At 48.8% G+C, this 21786-nt stretch overlaps 1 protein-coding gene across 18 annotated transcripts in view; it reads right to left on the reverse strand.

Annotated features, from left to right (window-relative positions):
* Nucleotides 1-21786, reverse strand: part of FBRSL1 (fibrosin like 1) — a 415130-nt gene that overhangs the window by 41056 nt on the left and 352288 nt on the right. For all 18 annotated transcript variants that reach the window (XM_065739042.1, XM_065739039.1, XM_065739036.1 and 15 more), the window contains one exon: nt 6353-6398. In XM_065739042.1, coding sequence (XP_065595114.1) covers nt 6353-6398 — 46 coding nt within the window. The remainder of the gene's footprint in view (nt 1-6352; nt 6399-21786) is intronic.

The following is a 21786-nucleotide window of genomic DNA, read 5'->3' on the forward strand; positions in this document are numbered from 1 at the left end:
TGGGTCTGCAGCTGCTCTGCACCACGGCCGCACGCCCGCGGCTCCGGCTGCAGGCCGCCTCGCCCCGCTCCGCAGGAAGCAGATAAGCCAACTATAAACAGGGAGTACAAAATGCGGTATCTTGCCAACGTCCTTCGAGAGTCTGGCTAATGTAAACTCCAGCGCACACTAGGAAGGAATTATTTTTTGGTTTGCAGTGTGATGGCCCTTTTATCTCCTCTCACGTGAACTGAGGAAAGCTACAACTGCCCTGCTCAATCAATACGAGTTTGAACGGGTGCGTTCCGGATGTGCACTGTTTTGCTTTTATAGTTTATTTTAAATAAAAAAGTGTAATTAAAGAAAACAAACCGCTCACTTCATAACATTTACACAACGAGGACTGTATTTATTTCATTTACGTTTCGGTGGGCAGGGCTCAGCAGGCAGTTGGCTTTCAGCGCTACTTAACAAAGCTGCGCTTGAAATTGAAAATCTTGAAGGAAATGAACAAATTCTGCGGAGGAAAGGCAGTTGGGCAGAGCCTTCTTACATTACCCTCAGTGACTGTGTGTTTATGTGCTCCTGCGTGCCTCTCCCCATTCCAAAAACACACCCGTGACTTGGATACTTTAAATCAAAAAGCAATTTCAGTCCGTAATACAATAAATCCAAATAAATAATTAAACATGCTTTATCTCCTACAGTATTGCTTCTATTCATTCTAATCCCACTGATGGGAGTGCAGCAACATACCCCACATCCTTAAAACAACGAAACAAAACACGAGACACCAAACAGAAGGCCTGGAAATGTTTATAATTCAACTTTTCAACTCTCTTGGCTGCAGCCTGAAGCTACAAAGCAAGCTCTATGCTGGCTCACTCAGGGGAGACGCACCAGGAGATAGCTGTGCAAACTGCACAGCAAATGGCGCAAGCCAAAGCCGCCCGCCGGCACCAGGCCATTCTTACTCTGCAGGCATACGGCACACGGCTCCAAGTCAATAAATTACCCACTTTTGCATTCTGAATGGTACAACGTTAGCTGGACAGTGTGGTTATGGTGAATGGCCTCTCCTACTTGTCCACCGTTATGTGTTTTCCAGATGGCTGCTATGGCTACGGATGGTTGTGTCCTGAATTACTATTAAATGCACGTAGTTCATAGGCGAGACGTCGATGCCAGTGCACATTCCCACTTCCAAAGAGAAGGCTGAGAGCTTTCCAGAGCCTACAAGATGACAGCACTGCAAGACTAAAAAGACTGCACTCGCTGCAGTTTTCTGCGCTTGCTTTTGTTCCAAGATGTGCCCAACTGGCTGTGACTTGTGTGATTATCTCGGTTACGCACGCTGCTAGAAAATCAAAGTCCTCCTCTTTCCCTCTTTCCCTGGCCACTGTGTAATTATATATCTGCATACGCAGGAAAGCCAGGAAGCTAATATACTCGTGCAGTCAGCGACAAAATTAGATGGATCTTTTCAAAACGACGCCGGGATGGACTCACATGATGCATTTCGCAGTACTTCACGGTATCCAGCACTGCCAACCCTAAGCGTTCACAAATCACAAGCTGTCTTTAAAATGAGGTTAAGAACAAGGTATTTGGGCTTCTTTTCAACTACCTGCTGGCTGGGAAGCGTAGAAGAACCACAGTTCCAAGCTCTGTGGCAGGGAAGACTAAAATCTCACTTAAAAATGAAATTAAAGCTTTGATTCTCATGTGGTTCTCCGAGGGCTTGAGTTTCATGAAAAACACAGAATACTGTACGGCTGTGCTAAAACCACAGGAGATGCAACATGGGGAGTAGAGCAGCTGCAGAGCATCCTGAGAACTGCATCAATCACAGCGATGTGGTTGCTATCCACGTAGATGCATTGCTTAATTTATTATTACAGATGCTGCTGCAGAAGTCTTTGCATGCCTGTAATTATGGGGGATCATCGTCCCAAGATTCAGCTGCAAATTATCATCAGTTCACCCACTGGCCAGGTGATGGCAAACATGCTGGTGACCTCATACAAACATAACCAAAACCTGGGGATAAAGCTGAGGTCAAAGGGACGGGAGACACTGCAGCTTTTCCTGCATTTCAAACCCTGCTGTGGACCCCACGCAGAAAACTGGAAAAATGTATGATATCACTCCTGACCCTGTTCATGTCAAGCAGAGCTAAGTGCCTGGTGGGGTGTTTGCTCTGCACCTGTGCACACCTTCTTGCAATGCAAAGCTCGGCATTGAGTGGCACAGTGGGCAAGGGAGGCTCTGCTCTCAGCTGCCTGCCTGCACGGAGCCACGAGGAAGCTGTACTACCACAAACCTGTACTCAGCACCTAATTCTCAGCTTAGCTGCGTTCAGGTTTCCTGCTTTGCCAGCTGTCACAGGTTCCTCCTCAACAGCAAACTCGCTGCCCGCCCTGCCCTTGCCCTGCTTTCCCCTCTCACCCCAGCTCGCTGTAACAGCCATCGGTTTTACAGTATGTCCTACACTGGAGGTTTTGCATTCTTATCTTTTAAAATGATTTAGTGTGACAGTTTAGTACTGAATTCAAAAAAAGAAAGAAAAAAAAAAAAAAGGAAGAGAAGAGAGAAAAAGGAGAGACAGTCCCCTTAAGGCAACAGAATTATAGAGCAGTGATCTCAGAGGAACAAGGGTTCCTCTCTGGTTCAGATGCGCTTGTCAGGGCTCGGTGTCGTCTCTGAACAAGAAATCTCTCTTGCTGGCCCAAGGCACACTTTCGTGGTCAAGAGGACAGAAAATAAAAGAAGGGAACTTCAAAGGCCCATAAGCTGCACTAGCCCGCTGGGGCGGGTGGCTGCAGCACATCCCATGGCTGACAATTACGACCTGCGCGCCGGGACGGCTTGCCTCCCTCTTGTCAGAGGGATAAGACACAGGCTGTGAGCTTTAGAGCTTTGAGGATGTGTACAGTTCATGATGAAAGATAGCACTTCAAAGCCCTCTGCCTCGAAACCAGGGAGCAGCGAGTGGAGGGTAAGCAATCTTTTTTTCCTGGGGGGCAACATGTGGGGGAAGGATAAGACTTATTTTCACTGTCATTTATTACTGCCATGAAAGAGAAGCCTCGTGCTGTTTATGGAATCTCTCATTAAATAGATCTCTAGATAAAACACTTGATAAACATTCATTAACTGGGTCTCCCAGCACACTTGGCTGACGAGCCCCGGTCTCTGCCTCGTGCACGGGGAAGCAAGGCAAAGAGCTCATGGGGCATCTCTAGTGACACCCAATAGGTCAACCCACTGCAGGAACATGGCTCTAAGGTCCACAGAGCACAGCCCAACCCCAGCACACCCACAGTCATCACCAGGGCAGGCAGGTCTTCCTGTGGCCGAGCCCCCCACCAGCCCTGGGTGCTCTCTTCTGGCCACAGACTCACAGGGAGATGGCTGGGCTCAGCCTACACCCCCACCTCCCTGCACCATGACTGCCCTTCAGAGCAGGTAAAGGACTGCCTGTCAGACTCCTGTGAGAAAGGAGCTGTGTAAGGCAGCAAAGAGATCTTTCTTATTTGCTGATCAATTCATGCACCAGGAGGAGGCAACACATGGCCCCAGGCAGCAAATGTCCCTGCGACTGCCCCACCACAAGGAGCGCTCAACAACTGCTTCCCTATGTCAGACACAAAGCTGCCGGCACGGCAGGCTGGGGATCCTCTGCTTCTGTTCTGAGATGCTGTTTCCTCCTAAGGGGCACTTTGCCTCCTGAGCCCCGGGAGCTCAGCCCATGTCCCAGCTGCAGGACTGCGTCCGATGGCCGAGAGCTGCACTCCCAGTGAGCACCAGACAAAAGGCGCTGCTCCTCGGCTGCCTGCAGAGCCACACGTGGTCAAAGGTGACATTTTACAGCTGTTCCAGCCTCCAACAGGCGAGAACCGTCTATCTTAGCACTTAATTGCATTGCTAAACTGCTGATAAACTAGGACAGCATAAAGCAAATACGTTAGGCCAAACACATCCCCGGGGAAAGCCTGCAGAGAACCGGGAGAGCTGTGCCAGACAATGAGTCTGCCTCGCTGTGCTGGAGAGCCTGGCTGCCTCTACTGACAACAGCCCTGCTGCGGCTGTACTGCATGCAATCTCTGCAGAAAGTCCCAAATAACTCACAGCACGGCACAACACAAATGCCCTCGGGAGCAGAGCAGCATGTGCCCACCACGACTCGGAGTGCCGGTCTGGCTGCCGCAGCTCCAGCCCTGCCCAACGTGTGCCCGAAGACAATGCTGTTATCTTGCAAAAGGAATTCCAGTGAAACGCTTTGCAAATCACTTTCTCCCGGCCATATGGCATCGCCAAGCCCGGCCCTGTTGGCATGGTGTGCATTTGCATGTGTGAGAGACAAGTTCTGGCTCCTGCGTTGCAGAGTGACAACAGGGTGAGGGCAGAATTCAGCACTGTTAGAGTTTCTGCACAAAGTCTTGACAAGACAAATTAATTTCACCTCTCAGCAGGAGCAGAAGCAGCGCACATCAGAGCCTGCCCGCAGCACAGCCCATGAGCCCAACCTCTCAGCAAGGTCCACAAGCACTGCTGAGTGCGGGGGACAAGAGCAAGGCAAAAATTACCATCCAAACCCAACACTGCACCGTCTACTTCCACACCAAACCAAACGCGAACAGCCGTCAGCTATAGGGATATAAACAGCAGCGAACAGATTTCAAGACAGCAAATTTGCAGCATTCACACACTGAACTTCCCAACGGAGAGGTATTTTGAAAACTTGTGTTGCTGAGCTGCTCTGTGATGCAAAGGGGTGGGGGATCTTGGGCTTCAACACAAGGAGGAGCCAACAAAGCTGCTCACACTTCAACACAAGCCTCTGCAGCAGATCTCTGTGCCACGCGTTTATTCAGGATGGCAAGAGTTTTGTTTTGCTGAGGCAGTGCCGTATGGGCAATCTGGCTTGCCTTATCAGCGAGCCAAGGCCGACAGAAGATAAATGCTCTTCCCCATTTGTTTAAACTTCTCTCCTTCCCCCACATCAAGCCGTATACTTTCATAAAAATATCTGCAAATGTAATAACACAATAGGCTTGTCATCAGTTTCCACATTTGGAATCGATACCTTGCAAAGCTTGGAAAGAAAGAGAATTCCTAATACTTAGCACTGCTGAGCAGATCTGGGTCTGTGTCCAGGTGATGCAGCACACACCACAACGCCCATCCATGGCCAGCACCAACTCCTACACAACTGCAAACGACTCCGTTTTCTTGGCCCTCTTGAAACAACACAAGGTTATTCCACCACTTCTTATCAATGTGCTCATCTCCTCTCTTCAGGGTATTTGTATGTTCCTCCTACTTTTTTATGCCACAACTCAAGTGCTGGGAATGCTGCAGAACAGCTGCACGCCCTGCCAAGTCATTTGGAGCCACATCACAGAATCACAGAATGATCTGGGTTGGAAGGGTCCTTAGAGTCCACCCCAGTGCCAACCCCTGCCACGGGCTGCATGCCCCCCAAGCTCAGGATGCCCAGGGCACAGCCATGGCCTCGGGCACCTCTGGGGATGGGGCACCACAGCTCTGGGCAGTGCCAGGGCCTCAGCACCCTCTGAGGACAAAACTCTTGCATGCTGCAGTGGAACCATTCCCAACACAATGCTTTCAAATCACATTCCACGCTTTGCCCTTCAAGCTGCTTCTTCAGGATTTTTATTTACAGTATCCAGCTAAGTGAGCCGGACCCTAGGAACAGCAGCAACTGGAGTAGCCCCACTTCACAGCTGCACCGAGCCCCCGAAGGATAGCCTGGCATATTTAGAAACACGTCACTGTAACTCCCACTGGGAATCCTAACTGGTGCAGTCTCTTAGCAACACCCAGTGAGTATCACAGGTAACCCTCAATTAATAGTAATAGCAGGAGCTGAAACCCTGCGGCACACTGAGCACCTTCCACCGCATTCTGGAGAGCTGCGAGAGACACAAACACTCTGTACACATCAGCAGGAGACAGATGTGCAAGGCCTTCTAAGAATAATACTCAGATATGAAACAAATAATGAAATACTTCTTTGTTTGGAAGAAATGAGATTTTGATTGCATTGGAGGGAGCTAGCATATACCCTACGCCGAGGGCTGACTTCTCCTTTGTCAGTAATCCCCTTCCTTAAGACATCTGCTGTGGCTCTGACTTGCAGGGAAGAAGTCCCACCCCACACTGAGACAACACTGCTCTACATTTTAACTTAACACAAACCCGCAAAGCTGATCTTTATGACAGTGTGCGTGGCAAAATTACAGGTGCTGGCAAAACGAATATTCTGCTGTTTGCATGATGTTCTCTGCAGCCTCACACACAAATCATTTGCTGTAAGATCAAGAAAGAATTTCTCTAAATCACTTACCTTTATTTGCTGCAGGGGAGAACAGCTTCTCAGAGCCTACAGAAGCCTGAAAAGGGAAGAGAAAGAGAGGGTGAGTAATACTCAAGGAGAATGTGGGAAGATTTGCTCATGAAAACACAGCTCATGAAACGAGTCTGTTATCTGTAGACCTGCAATTACACGCTGCACCTGGAGGGTGCAATGTTGTGCCATTAAAGAACAATCGTGCATCCTAAGATGAAAGCAAAGCACGCAGAAGCACTGTCCTGATCTCACCCAGCTATATCCTCCTGTCTATTTAGGCAGCCAGGCAATGCACAGCTATTTTATCCACAATTCTATGTATAAAAACAAAACCAGAGACACTGCTTTCAAGCTGAAGAAAAAAAACCCAAACATTTCCAAGCCTCTCTCATTGAAAATAAGCTCATTTCTTTCTGATCACATTAAAATGCAATTGGTGTATCGAAAACATAAGTTGCAACCAAAGACATCCATATGAAAGAGGGTGCTGGACAACATGACACCAAATGAGAGGCCCACGCTGCTATGCACTCAGCTGGATACGAATTAAAATGACTTCCTCTTGGAAGAAGCCCGTCTCCTTGAAACTGGGTTGTGCTATGCTGTCTGAACTCCACGGCTGTGCATTCGTGCTCCTCACAGCTCTGGGAAATAGTTAAAGAAATCCAATTAACCTAAACCTTGTAAACAGCTTCACGATAATCAGGGTCACTGGGTTACAGACAAGATGATAATGGCAGACGGGAAAAAAAGTCCATTCATTGTAAATAAAGCTTTTATGAGTTAATTTGATGGCTTCCCCCACCCCCACCTCCTGCATTCAAACAGCCAACCTATTGCAGCAGCAGCTCTTCCTCCTCGCTATCTGATAAAACAGCAGGCAGCCTCAAAGGAACGAAAGCTGGTCTGAGAGCAGGGAGCACCCCCAACATCACCACCTTCTAAGACACAGCTAAAATCATCACCAGCACTTTGGCACCCAGTGCTGCACAAATAACATGGGGTGAGGAATAGAGCAGAAGGGCAAAAGATACTGAATGCAGAAGAAGGTTTTCTCCCTTGGCTCTGCTTTAGAAAAATGAATTAATTCAACACATGGCTGAACTAAGTTGATTTTCTTTTTGATTTCATTGATTTCACTCTAAGGTGCCTTGGGAGATGTGCATGAGAAAGAGCACCGTGAAATGTGCATTGTTATATATTTAAAGTGACGACTCAGGAGGAAAAAAAAACCCAAACAAATACTGAAATGCAAAATCTGCATCAGAGACAGACAAGAGCCAGGAAGAGTGATCTATTAATGTGATTATTAAGGAAATGGCACTGCAAGCACTCAGTGCCTTACCTGATGCAAATGTATAAAAAAAATGAGAGAAATCTATACAAAATACACATTGAAGCTGAGGTGAATAAGAAGGAAATTCTCCATCTCGTCCAGGACAAAGCTGCACGTGTGGCTGTAGCATGGATGGCTGCTACACAGCTCAGCAGGAGCCTAAAATGTCAGGGAAGAGCAGCTACCTCCAGCACATCATCAGTGCACCAAGTGCACGGAGGACGAAGCAGGATCCAACCAGGCTTTGTCTGGGCTGGGTAGCAAAGAGAGCGTCCTGGCGTCACGCAGCAGCAAGAGCAGCACACAAAACGACAGCCAGCTCTGAATTTACAACCCATTGTTCCCATTTTTCACATGCAATCAGCACTAAGTCGTGACGGATCCCAAAGAGATGGCGGGCTCTGGAGCACAGGCTGGAGACACCAGGAGATGCTAAGGCTAAGGCTCTGCTGCAGCTCTTGGTGAGCACTGGGGCACGCGGCACGAGGGTAAAGCAGGCTCCCCCAGCTCACAGGGAACACAACTCGGCACCTCTGTCTGACCATGAGAAGCACATCTCATTGCTTCGAATCCGAGTGACAAGAAAACAATGCTCAAGGAAGTCTAACAAGAAAAATCACTTTTAAGAGAAAGTAAAACACACAGATTATTGCTCAGCCTGCTGATAGCAAAACCGCACACGTGGCACCACCCTCAGCAACCAGAGCCAACATTTACAGAGCAGAGCTTTCAACGTCGCAGCCTCGGTTTGCAGACACAAACTTTCACACCTAGAGTTTACAGTAACTTTTGCTCTCGCTTCTGGTGATTTCCAGCCCAAGATCTGAACCATTTTTGGCATAAGTGCTGCTCTGAAACACTGAACGCCTGTGCTATAGCATTTTCTGCGAGCTGCTGTAAAGGCAGGAGGGGAGCTGGGGGAGGAAGAGCCTGAATACATCATTCAATTTCATCAGTCACCCTTTAAAGAAAGCATACAATAAAACCTATGTGTCTGAGGGAGCCCACTAATGAGTGAAAAAATCCAGCAAACCAACGCATCTGCTAGAACAAGTCCCCTCCCAAGTTTTTCTGCTGTTTCAAGCAAATCATTTGCATACGATTAAGCAGGGATTAAATTAAAAAAAAAATAAAATAAAATGAAAAGTGGAATTCTCCCCTTGTGAGCGAAGCCAGGCACTGGGAGTCCTTTATGTGGACGGATTCGAGCCATCCCAGGAAATCCCACTTCTTTCTTGATTAGAAAGTGAAAGGAGGCATTTCCCCTTCCCTCTTGCTGGGAGCTTCCAGGAGCACATTCTGCTCCCGCATGAGGCTGGGAGATGGCCGCAGCCCCAGGTGGGCAAAAGACACCCCACAGCTCCCCTATACATCTGCTGCTCATCTCTGTTCCCCATGGAGATCTTCTGCTCTATCTGCATCACAGCCGAGCCCCAGATGGGCATGCTCTAATAAAAGCTGCTGCTTGCAAAGTCCCACCCTCATCCACAGAACCGACCTTTGTATTGCGAGCATAAAGGCTCCGGCATGTGTCCCAGCAGACATGCACACTGCCATTTCCGACCGGCAGCTTCCGAGGCAGCCTCGCTGCTGCAACTCAGGAGCCAGCACCCTTTGAAGATACCCTAAGCTCCACGCCAACCCTTGGGGTCCCTGTTTGTGCTTTCCTCAATGAAGTTAGCAGTTCCCTGCCCCATTTGGATGTCCTCTCTCTAGAACTGAAGGGAAAAACATCCCTGCTGGGTCTGTGACAGCTTGAAACAAGGCTGAAGGTATCACAAAGCCAAACAGCATTTTTGCCCTTCTCTGCTTCAGGAAGAGCAAGTGGAGGAGCAGTGCTCCATTCCCTCACCATTCCTCCCCTGGGTCCCAGCCAACAGGAGCACTGCTTCAGCACGAGGAGCCTCACTCCAGCGTTCCCTCAGACTGCAAGCTGCTAACCACAGAGGATGCAGCACAGCCTTGTGGGCAGGTGGGTGGTGCAGCCAAGGGCCTCGTTTACACAGCTCCTGCCTCCCCAGGGCAGCTGAAAGGTGCAAGAGCTCTTACAGATTAATAATTTAATGATTATGTAGAACAGAACAATATCATCTAACAGGGCCGCCATTATGAGCTATGTCAGGCCCTGCGGTAATTACTATTCCTCTCTCCCTCCCCCCCCCCCCCCCCCCCTCTTTGTAGCCTCTAAAATTGCTTGCAGGGAATGAACAGCTCCTTATCACTGTGAGCAGAAGCGCTGCAGATCCCCACGCAGCGTCCTGCAGCACGGAGCACCAGATCCAAGCCTGATACTCTGCACTCTGATCACTGCCAAGTTGCTAAAGCGGCCGCAGTTTGGGCTCACAGAGCAAACGCATGTGGTGGTGGTCGGACCTGGAGCAAGGGTCCTGTCAGGGTGGAAGCCAAGCACTCCTCCAAATCTGAGCACAGCGTGGTAGGCAAGAAGAAGAGCAGGCAGAAACACAGCTTCCATGTCACTCCTGGATGCCTGTCTATTAGACAGTCAAGGGCTGGTCTCGAGTGTGGCTGTTTGCACAATGCTCCTGAACTTAGCAAGTACTGAAAAGCTCTCAAGAAACCTTTCTCCAGGAGATTTTCAAACAAGAAGTGTCGGATATGCTCTACGTTGGATAGAGAGACTTTCAGAACGAAGCATGGACATGACTTGAGGATTCTGAACCAATTTTCCTTCCTCCCTTTGATCTGTTCCCCTGCCTTTACCCACCGCTCTGAGGCCACTTATTGCTTGTCTAGTGAAGCATTTCAGTGCTCCAGATGATTCCCTAAGTCCTTAATAGCAGAGCCCTTCGAGCAGCAACACGAGACCAGTAATAACACCAGAAGGTATTGTTTAGCTCGTGGTTCTCCTGTAGGAAATGGGACCCGGTGCACGTGGAGGTGCAGGAGCAGCCTAGAAATCACACACACATGCAAAACCGAACTGAAATTCACCCTGAAGACCAAGAAAGTATTCATCACATTCCAGGATCCAGAAGCACTGCAGCAACTTGTGAATAACAGTGCGTGCTTTGTGAGGGCTGTGCCGGCACTTCTGGGAACCTAGGGCCTTTTTCAAAGGCAGTAAGTAGTATTTTTGGAGGGAAATCCCAGCTTGAGTGAGAAGACAAAAGAAAGGCAGATCTTCAAGTTGGTCACTTCATGCACCACCTCAGGCAAAATGCTGAAGTACGTCAACCACTTCCTGTGATGCCTTCTGGAAGATTCAGCCCTGGGGTACATGGCTGGTTTAGAGCAACTTGTCTGGTCCAGGGCACAAAGCAGGACAGAGCCAGACACACGCTGAACTAAAATCCACTTTTCAGCCTCTGATTCTCACCCAATAGAAAAGGGGTTCACCTATCCCCTTCCCTCCAGAGACCTCTGCACAGGATTTACAGCCACCGCTCTCCAAAAGGACCGGTGCCCATCAGCCGCCCAGAGCACCAACTCGGCCAGGGCTGCCGGGCACGCAGCACTACTGGAAACTCCCTTTGGTACTGACACGGTGACCAAACTGCCCGGAAAAACCTAGATCCAGCTGGTCAAGAGCACTTACCAATTACGTCTATTGATTCTCAGTGCAAATAAGGACTAATGATTAAACAGGAATGAGTTCCAGACCTCAAGCTTTCTAGCAACATCCTTAAAACTTCAGCTACACTTTTCACTACACCCTAACAGAAGACAGCAAAACGTGCAGGACAAACACCTCAACCAGGCAACCAGATGCTGAAACACCAATGCCTTAAGTGCCCCTGACCACTTCATTCTGATCACATTTTATTCTGATCCAAGACCATCCCTGGGAGGAGCTGGGTTTTCACTCTGCAGAGGGTCCATGAGAAAGAAAACGCTTCTAGGACCGCACTTTTGCACAGAACGCACCTGTTTAGGTTCCCACCTCGTACCAATTTTACACATGCACGTGCAGTGCTGCTCAGTCCTGGAAAGGGCCTTTCACAACGCACACATGCCTCTCTTCATCACTTTTCCTTCTGAGAGCGCTGACTTCTTTCAGTGGTTTATATAACCGTGACTATTTTTTGCAACAGCCCCTTTGAGAAGCAAGCACAAGTCTGGGAACAGAGAATGAAATTAGGCCAGAGAGAGCCTAGAAGCAGAGATCAGAGGTCCCAATTCACTCTTGAATTGCACCAGATTCACACCACAGCAAGGTGGAAGCAGAGCGATGTAATGCATGTGCTTTGCATCACCGTTCTGAATCCAGAGCGTTTGGAGACAGATCAAGACGGTCTACACAAAGCAGCAAATGCAATTTCTGAACACTGCTGTTCTGGTCTGTCCCTCCCTGCCCAGCGTGCTCCTTGCCATGGCAGGGGAGCCCACCACGCTCCCCACTGAGGCAGCTCAGGCACAGCCCATCAACTCAGCTCCCCCTCCTTTCCATCCACCCTGCAGACCCTGGGGGATGGCCACAGCCTGGAGCTTTCCCTCCATTAGCCATGCTTTATGATTCACCTTCCTCTGAGCAGTCACTGCCTCCCAAAGGAAAAGATCAAACTCCCTCTCCTTCCCTGCTCAGCTCCAATAAATAAATAAATACACACACTGCAAAAAATCCGAGTGAGGGAGGAGATGGGAGGAAGCTGGGGAGTTACTGGGCCTCACCACGGCCAGTCCTACAGCTGCACAAGGTCCCTCAGCTGTTTGCGGAGACACTGACCAGAAAGAGACATTTTCCAGCTGTCCCTCATTAATCCCAGCCAAAAAAACCCCTCTCCTAGCAGCACTGTGCCTGCATGTCCTAATTTAAATGAAGGCGCACTTCATGCTTACCTCAGTATCCTCCAACTCAGCTCCCAAACTGAGACCAGAACTTATCTTGATTTTACATTCCTGGCTATTTTCCATTCAAATCAGCACCGGTTTCCCCAATTTCATATGCTCCAACCAACACAAACAAAAGGAAGAGCAGGATGTGGAGGAGACGTTGCCGTGCATGTCCCGCACCAGGCTGCGCTCACCCCTCCACTCACAGGCGGCAGCACCGCCTTTGCCGCTGGGAAGTCTGCTCTGTGCATGGCACCCAGAGGCCAGCCCTCAACCCCCAGTGCTGGGGCATTCAGCGCAGATGAGAGGAGCAGCATGTCAGTGCCAGGGGCAACTGGTAGACGCCAGTCAGTGAAAAACAGTTCTCCACGACACATTCAGGAAAGGGCTTTGCGCAATCTGATTTTACACATCTCAACCAGCAGAGATCTCATGCCTCTTCCCTAGGGCCGATCCCACCCCCAAACAGGCAGGCTTTTCAGCCCAGGCTTCCGCATTTAAATTGTTCCCATTACCTAGACAGTGACTTAGGCAACCGCAGACTTGATCACTGATTTAGCTTTTGCTACAAAATATAGGGGAAAGCCTGTCTATGAGGAGGAAAGGTTGAGAACGCCGCACAACATACTACTACAGGAGTTTGTATTATTGTCATTACGGCTCGAAACTATCTAGCCAGACTATCTATTTGGCCGGGGTACAGATTTTTATTTGCACTAAATCAAACAGAATGGAAAGCGCTCTTTGCAGAACTACCCAAGACTCCTTATAATTCAACGGCTGCATTGTAGGAAGAGTGATGGGCGAGAGCAGGGACTGCACTGCAAATGACAGGTGGCAGACTGTTGTTTGGTACCTACCAAATTACTCTGCTGCTCCCAGGGCTGCCTTGGCATTTCATTATCCCAACTCTCTCCTGGAAGGATGCGGACATAAATTCACACCTCGTGTCCTGGTTTCCGTCAAACTGAGTAAGAGTGCAAATGCTGGCACCAACAGGGAATGCCAAGCAGGGCTTGGCATGCTAGAACAAACTCTCAACTGTGGTCCTTGCCAGCTACCTGCATTTATCATTGTAATGGCCTGCCAGACAGGGCTTGGCAGCCGGCGGAGGAGGGCGGGAGGAGGAGGGCCAGGCTCCGCACTGCCAAGCAATTCATTCCTGCAGCTCCTGCCATCGCTGTACCAGCAGGGCAACCTTCCTTTCATTTTATCTTTTAACCAATTACGTGTCACCCAAATCCCACCTGCAGCCTCCTCCAATGCAAATGGCTATAAATCACCGTTCTGAGACCAGGAGGGTTTTGCAGGACATTTGATTTCATGGAAAGGTCACTGTCTGTTTGAGAATTGCTGCGGTTCAAAAATGTACCAAATAACAACCTGCACTGGCAGTCAGAGATGGAGCAGCTCCCATGGTCTGTTGCCTGTTGTCAGGTAGCATTAGAATGATTAGGGAGGCCAACAATGGCAGAATCGTTAGGATTCAGCTGAACTGAGGAGCTGACACAAATTCAGTAAAATATCTCTTCCTTTCAATTGCTGAAGAAACTATAATTGATTCAATAGAGAAGAGAAAATTGCATGGGCAAATGAGAAACATTCAACATCACCACCCTGAATGGGTAAGCAGAAGAAATGCCTGCCGTCAGTGCAACTTGTTCCCATTTGCCTGCGTGTTTCAGAGCGTACCACGATGTGCTGCTATTTCTCAGGCAGCTGCAACACTCGGTGGTCTCAGGCTGCTCGGGGTGACCTGCTGCTGTGGGGAAATGCTGTCTGCCCGCTCTCACTGCACATGCTGGATGGGCAGCATGGAACATTTTCCATGAATCCCAGCACACAGCAAATGCTTGGTGCCACTCCAAACCATCTGACACCAGTGCTGTTCCAGGAGCCTTCAGAGTCCATCCCCTTGCTGGTGACACAATGAATTGGCACCACTGGCTGCCCACAGCCAGCACAAGAGGTGCAGAGCAAACCGTGCCCTCCTCCTGGCTCTGGCTGTGCCACCTGCCCGGGGCCATCCACTCAGAAGCAGCTCCTGGCTACAGATGCCATCCTGACACGGCCTTCCCCAGGCTGGGGGGAGGGGGTCAGAGAGCTTATCAGGAAATAAGCTCTCGCCCGCTGCTATTGAGACTCACTGCATTACCCGCAGCAACCTCAAAGGAGTGCCTCTGCAGAAGGCTCTTTTGTTGTTGTTGTTTCTAATTCACTGCTCCAAAATATTTCTTGGCCGCGTCCCAGGGCTGAAGCCTTATCTGCCTGCCCGCCCCCCCCCACTCCCAGCAGACACGCAGCAGCTGCGGAGGCTTATCACGGCTGCCTGTCCACTGAGTTTACAAATTAACACCCTATCGAGGCTGCACGAGGGCTGATTAATTGGCGAGAGGCAGGCTGAGGGCCTTTATCACTGCTGGCGGCTGCCGGGGGAGAAGTCACAAATCCCGCTGGGGGCTGGATGCCTTACACACGGGAAGCAGGAGGACGGATGGGGGGAGCAGCGGTTCGGGAGGCAGATATTTTGGAGATGGTGGTGGTGGAGGTAATGGATCAGTGGGAGGGGGCAAGCTGCAGGCAAACGCCAGTACATTATGACAGCTGAAGAAAAAGATAATTAACAGCCTATACCTCATGATTCTAGCTTTCCCTCCCCGGGCTATAATTTAGCCTATTGCTCCTTTGCTCCAGAGGACAATAAACATTTATTATGTTAAACACATAACAGTGCTGCACAAAAGCACCGTTCTTTCACAGGTCCACTCCTTCCACAGCTGTGCAAGCCAGGGGAGGGTGATGGGGATTCTGCAGGCTCCCTGCCCCAAACAGCACAGCTCAGTCTGGACACCGAGCACATCCCTGGCTTTGTCCCAAGGGGCAGCATGCAGGGTGGATTCCTGAGGAAAACAAACCCTGGGGAAAACACGAGAGGTTGTCTGAGCCCAGAAGCCTCACTTGGATATTTTGGGAGAAATTTTTAACCCCACCAGAATGATGTGTGGGAGGGATTCCCATTGCAACGTGCACATTTCCGCTGTGTGAATCATACAGAGGCAGCACTGGGCCTGCATCCTCCAAGCACTTGGTCCACTGTAACGATGCAGTGGTTGAGGAGATGCACCTATTCTAGAGGGCTGTGGATTGCGGACTGCTCTTTCTTTGCATCAGTGCAAGTACTTGTTGCAGCCCCCCAGCACTCTGTCTGCGTCACAGCACTGCAAAGTAATTATGAAGACCGAGGGAACTCACTTTAAAAATACTGAAAAATGTAGTGCACCTTTAAAGGAAACCAAGTTGGACATCTATCTACGTTTGTCAACATTTGTTTGGTGTTTTTAAGTTGTAAAGTTTAATCCTGGCAACCAAGACAGCTGGAATCTTTCTTAAAAATGCAGTAAACATAAACAGAGACTCCCATGGAGCAACAAGACTCCAGAAGGTAAAAATTAAAGCAAAGCATTACCACCATGAAGAAATACTTCCACCACCTCCTTCATAGTCCGTCCTATAACACATCAGTAAAAAATTAAAAATGAGGAAATTATTTCCTGGACCACCTGGAGGGCTCTGGGTCCATAAATCAGTTCTGGGCTCCTCAGTTCAAGAAAGACATAAAACTTCTAGAGACAGTCCGGCAAAGGACCACAAAGACAGCTGGGGCCTGGAGCATCTCCTGTACGAGGAAAGGCTGAAAGCCCTGGGACCATTCAGCCTGGAGAGCAGAAGGCTGAGAGGGGATCTTATCAATGCTCATCTAAAGGGCAGGTGACAGGTGGATGGAGCCAAGCTCTTCTCGGTGGCGCCCCGCAACAACCCCTGGTGGTGTCCCTTCCAACCCCTGCAGCAGCTCATATATCAACCATTAAGTTAAGCTTATCTGAAATGGGCAAGTACATTCCGAATATTAGTCTAGGAAAGGAATATCAGCTTGGTTATTTGAAACCTTGCCCTGATGGACACTGTGAAAAATATTGCTGTGGAAGGTCATCTCACAGCTCTCTTCCCCAAACAAACAAAAAGAAACCTGGATCAGTTTGAACTGGGCCAAACCACCAGGAGCAGCTGACCCATAGGAAATCAGCCTAACAGCAGCTGTACCTCCCGGCACCACAACCAGGTAACAGCAACTCCATACATGAAGGAAGCATCAGACGCACAAACAGCCTCACCAGAAAGCCGTAGCATTTATGGACCTGACAGAGGGGATGAGGAGCTCCAAAGAAAAGAAGCCAAGGCAGCGTATAAAGTTCTCCAGGTATGGAGGCTGTGAGGGAAACAGTACGGAAGGAAGACATCTGGCAACCCAGGGTGGCTGGGAGATGGCTTCCACCCCCAGGGTCCCACTGATGGCTGCTGTACTGCCCACTCACCAGCCTGGGCTCACTGCTTGCCCACACTTCTCCCACACCACGCTCTAAGCCAAGAAAGCAGCTCTCATCATTGCGCTTTGATTAAATAAGGCATTATTTGACCTCCTCTTCTGGGTAAGAAGGCAGTGGAGGGGCCAGCCTGCCCTTTGCAGCCGACATATAATCTGTCTTCTCCAATTAGATATGCTTTGCAACAAGTGTGGTGGATCCATTTATTTCCGTACTGCAATAACGCAGATAAATCCAACTTTGGCTTCGGTCCCACTGCTTTCAAAGCTGGGGCTCCACATTTCTAATTCCTGTCCTGATTTTTTTTTTCTTCCCTTTCTGCTGCAAAATGTCACCAATTTACTTTAGCCTGGGGGCCCATTTCAAGTTTTACCACTAATATAAGAGAAATGCATTTTTCAAGCTGTTACCACTTAACTGTACTGATATCAGCCACTCAGGGGACACAATATTGTTTACACATCCCGCTCTATGGAATAAGCACGGATGCCAAAACTCTGCCTGGGTTGTGAAGGAGACGTTTACTCTCTGTTTTATGAGATTTCCTCGATTTGTGGCTGTCTCAATGGTCGTAAAAACAGCTGTAAATCAAAAGAGCACCACAAAATTGCAATAACAACTGTCGAACTCGGCTCTAAAGAGCATAACTCCCAGCAACAGAAGGTGGAAGGCTTTTTCCTGATTTAATACCAGGTGTGGGGAGCCTACAGACCCACACACCAGCTCAGCTGAAACACTTTTTGGCTGCTCCCCTATCGCCTGCCCCTATTCCACCCCACGTAGTCCCTTCCCACCTCTTTCCTCTGGAAAACAGAAGTCTTTTTTAAATGCCTGGAGAACGCTTATACAAATAACTGCTGAACGCATAGCCCTGCTTAAAGCATTAAGAGAGATAGAGAAGTCAGCCTGGCGTTCAAACACGGCTGTGCTTTGAATTGTGGCAATCGCTTTAGCAGATGACCTCAGCAAGAGCCACTGCCTCGCTCCTGGCCTACCCGAGAGAGCCCACATTCCTGCGCCTCCCAGCCCAGACTGCAGGGAGTGGAGCGAAGGAGGAGAGGGCTGGTGAGACATGAGTTATTAACGGCAGTCTTCTGGGAGCTGATTCTAGCTAAAATGGTTCCAGAACAGGCAGCTCCATTTGCTCTGACAGTCTCTAGTGAGGGCCGGCCAAGCAGCAGATGCATGAACTCCAAAGTTTCTGTTGCTCTGTGCCACTGGATATGGTCCAAACCAAAGAGAGCTTCACCCTGTGGGTAAAACAGGCTTCCTGGATTTTTCCATGGCCCATTCCAGTTGCTCTCAACAAACAACCTTCTCATCCTTGTCTCCAGAAACCTAAAAGATTCTCAGTTCCTGCATCTCGCTGCCCTTTCCAACCCAAGGCTGATGCAGCCAACAACAACCTTCCCGTTCCACCTCAGCTCCTTGAGGGATCGGCAGTGGCACTACCAGCCATGCCGCAAACCCGGGGCCAGCAGCTCTGCCTAGCCTCTTTGTGCCCTCCATCCAAAGCACAGATTTTTCCTGACTTCATTGGCCAGGTCTTGGTCCTCTTTTTCAAGTTTGCTCTTAAATCAAACTTCTTCCATGGGATTTAAATAACTTCCTCCTTTACAGAAGGTTTGTGTGTGCATAAGCCAAAGTACGTGAAGAAAGTGAGAGGGAAAGCTCATGGGAAGTAAGCTTTGATGCTATTTGTCTCAGTCTTTCTCCTGTCAGCCCCAGCAGACTGAAGTACAGTTGAGATCTAGCACTTTTACTGCCAGATGCATTTCCTAATCGTGCTCTTCAAGCAAATGCCCCATGGAGCAAGGTAGTAGAAGGGAAGAATTCTTTACAGTGGCCATCCTGCTGTGATCCATTTGGGACAGGAACTCCCCCCTGCATTGAGAGGACAATTTAATTTCCACGGACCACTTGATGCAAAGGGAAAAGAACCTATGTTCTTTTGTCAGAACCCCACAAAGTGTCAGCCCTTCTATTTCCCCTTCTTCCAGACATGCACATTCACCTTCTTGAGGAAAGCCACAATACATCAGACCAGCCTTTCACTTACAATGCATTACACATCCCTGCTATAACCTTTTCCTTCTTGTACAATGCCTCTTGACTTTCCTTTGGTTCTCTTCCTTTGCAATTTTTCTTTCATAAATACAATCAGAGAGACAAAAAAATAATTCCCCAAACTCAAATGAACAAAAAATGTCATTCAAAGCCTTTGCTGATGATGTGACTTGTAATTCCAGTTGAGAAACCATCTGTACAGACAAGAACTGATCTGAAATAGGGAACAGTTAGTTCTATTTCAAAAAGCTCTGTGTTCTCAGTGTTCTGGGTACAGGAACTCTACAAGACAGCTGAAGCTGATGGGGTAAATGTGATCAGCTACGCCCATGCAGCTCATCCAAATTTCTTTCTTTTGCACTATGCTGACAGTGACAGACTGGGTGGGGTTGCAAAAACATTAAAGCAGTCAAATATACACCACGCCAACTGTGGACCACAAAACCAGGCCGTTTCCTCATGCACCAACCATAAGTAACTTCTGCCAGTTACTGACTTCCAGCAGTAACCAACTCCTTTCAACAAAAGCATGGTTCCGTGTGCCACAAGTTACTGGGTTTGGAGTCTGAAGAATCTCAACAAGTCTGAACTTCAGATGCACACCTCATACCTGGAAGGTGCTGTCCTCCAGCAGGTCAGGCCAACTAACAACACCTGTTGTGACACGGCATTAATCACAGGCCAACTGCTACGTTTCTCCTCCACGCGTGCTGATGTGACTTTGCACATAAAGTTTTGCTTGCCTACAGCAAATGATGGATGTCTGCCTGAGGATCTGCATTCACATGTGGACCTATGATTCAGCCTTACTGAGCTGGCTTTGCCCTTCACCTGCGCGCAGATATGTGGCAAAGATTTTTTAGAGGTCACCTGTCATCACCTGTGGTGCTCAGGAAAATGCAAAGCTTTCGCTGAACTTGTGCATATGGCTTGCCAAAGGACCAAGGTTGCCCTGGGTGGAAGCAAGATGACTCCGTCAGAAAATGGAGAACGTCACTGGTGCACATGTCCAGACACCACTTTTGCTTTGGAGATAAGGAATGGGAGAAGAAGCTGAACTTCACCTTCCTTTGGCTATGCGCTCCTTTGCCAAGAAAACAACAGCTCTGCTCAGTTATCAGGCCTTCAACTCCCCAGTCCACTCACCTTCCGGAGCCCAGGGCCGAGCTCCTGAAGCTTGATCCTGGCCAACCTCGGGAAGTCCCTCCTGATGCAAAGGTCAGTACCTTTCCTGTACCTCTCATCCAAAGCCACACAGCAGCTAACAGCACACTTCACTGCAGCTTATTACTTGAACCAGAAACACAAATGTGGTGTTACAAGAAGGCTCTGTGATTTTAGCATAGATGTGACTGTGCCTGTTCAGTAAGGAGATGAAAAGCCTACAGCGAAAAAAGGCGTAATAATCCTGCATGTTAATACACAGTGACTAACACCTTCCTGGTGACAATCTTCTTGTACTCGCTGCAGAGGGATGTGTATAATGATCCTCCAGAGACACTATCTTGAAAATGCACAAAAGGCTCTGATCAGACCCTGGCATCTTCTGATTAGCTTAGCAAGAGCACTAAAAGGGACATCAATTTTCTAGAAAGTGTATTCCAAAAAGCACTTGATCAAACGCTCGTCTCTATGGATGTGCTTAATCTCACTGTAGCCGAAGCACTCCCCGAAAACAACGCCTTGTTTATTTCTCCTGTGAGAAATAAAACGATGGAAAGGCCTACCCAACTAAAAATGTTGAACCTGATAGTCAACAGCTCAGGACAATTCTGAGGAGGGCCTGAATTGCTGTGGCTTTCAGCTCAGCTGTGAAACAAACTGGAAGTGCTGACACTGGCAACCGAGAGGAGGAAAGAAATAGAAAGTAAATAACCACAGTGGATGAAGCTGCTAACTTACAAAGACAGCCCAGATTAGTTTAATACAACTGTGCATACCTTCCGTTGGTTGTAGCCTGATTTTTTCCATTTTCTTCTAGTGGACCCGAGGAAGCCCTGCTCAAGCATCCTGGCACAATACCTGGGCAGGCTCAAAGATCTTAATTCCAAGGAAAGTAACTACTATGCAAAATGATTAATTTGCAAAGCAGTACTCTCCACCACTTGACATCTCCTTCTGTACCTGCAGACAGCACCAACTAAAAATCACCCATTTTTGCCTTTCTCGATCAGTGGCAGATACACCTCAACGATTCTGGCATGTCACACTCAACCCATCTGCTCCTCTGCATCAGGCAGACTGCAGAAAACAGAGTTCTTCCCTGCCTGCCTCCCAGCCTGGTTGCCTGCTCCCCACCAGCACTCGCAGCTCCTTCCCCTGCTCCCAGCTGCAGCTGCTGGTGGGACCTGCAGCAGATGGCCGATGGAGCAGGGCTGCTGTTTCCTACACGCTTGGTATTTGCGATCCGACCTCAGTACCTCCTGCCCAGCTCTGCAAGAACACAGAGCTAAAGGTGCAGCAGTTCTGTACGATGAGTCAAAGCCACTTTTAGAGCTCATTTAAGATACGTATTTTAATAGGTATTTCTCAAAATAGGAACTAGCAAGTGTACAAGCTGAGTAAGAAGAGCGAAAAATAATGCAGGGAATCCCACATCATTTGCATTTTTATCCCCCTCCTCCAGGCCTATTATGACTTCATCATTGTGGACAACATCATTTTGTGGAAGAGCACATGCATAGGACCAACTGAACTGCCTCTTAACACAACTGGGGAGATGGCTGGTTTCCCTGGTCCAATCCAAGCCTTCAGGCTGTTGTGCTTGTGCAGGATAACCTGAAGGCTTTCATGGTCTAAACTACTTCCAGAACATACAGACAAAAGAAATAACATCACCCTGCTTCCTTACTCCC

This window comes from Cyrtonyx montezumae, unplaced genomic scaffold (genome assembly GCF_038088225.1).
Source record: "Cyrtonyx montezumae isolate F1298 unplaced genomic scaffold, pur_monq_1.0 scaffold_23, whole genome shotgun sequence".
Taxonomy (NCBI): domain Eukaryota; kingdom Metazoa; phylum Chordata; class Aves; order Galliformes; family Odontophoridae; genus Cyrtonyx; species Cyrtonyx montezumae.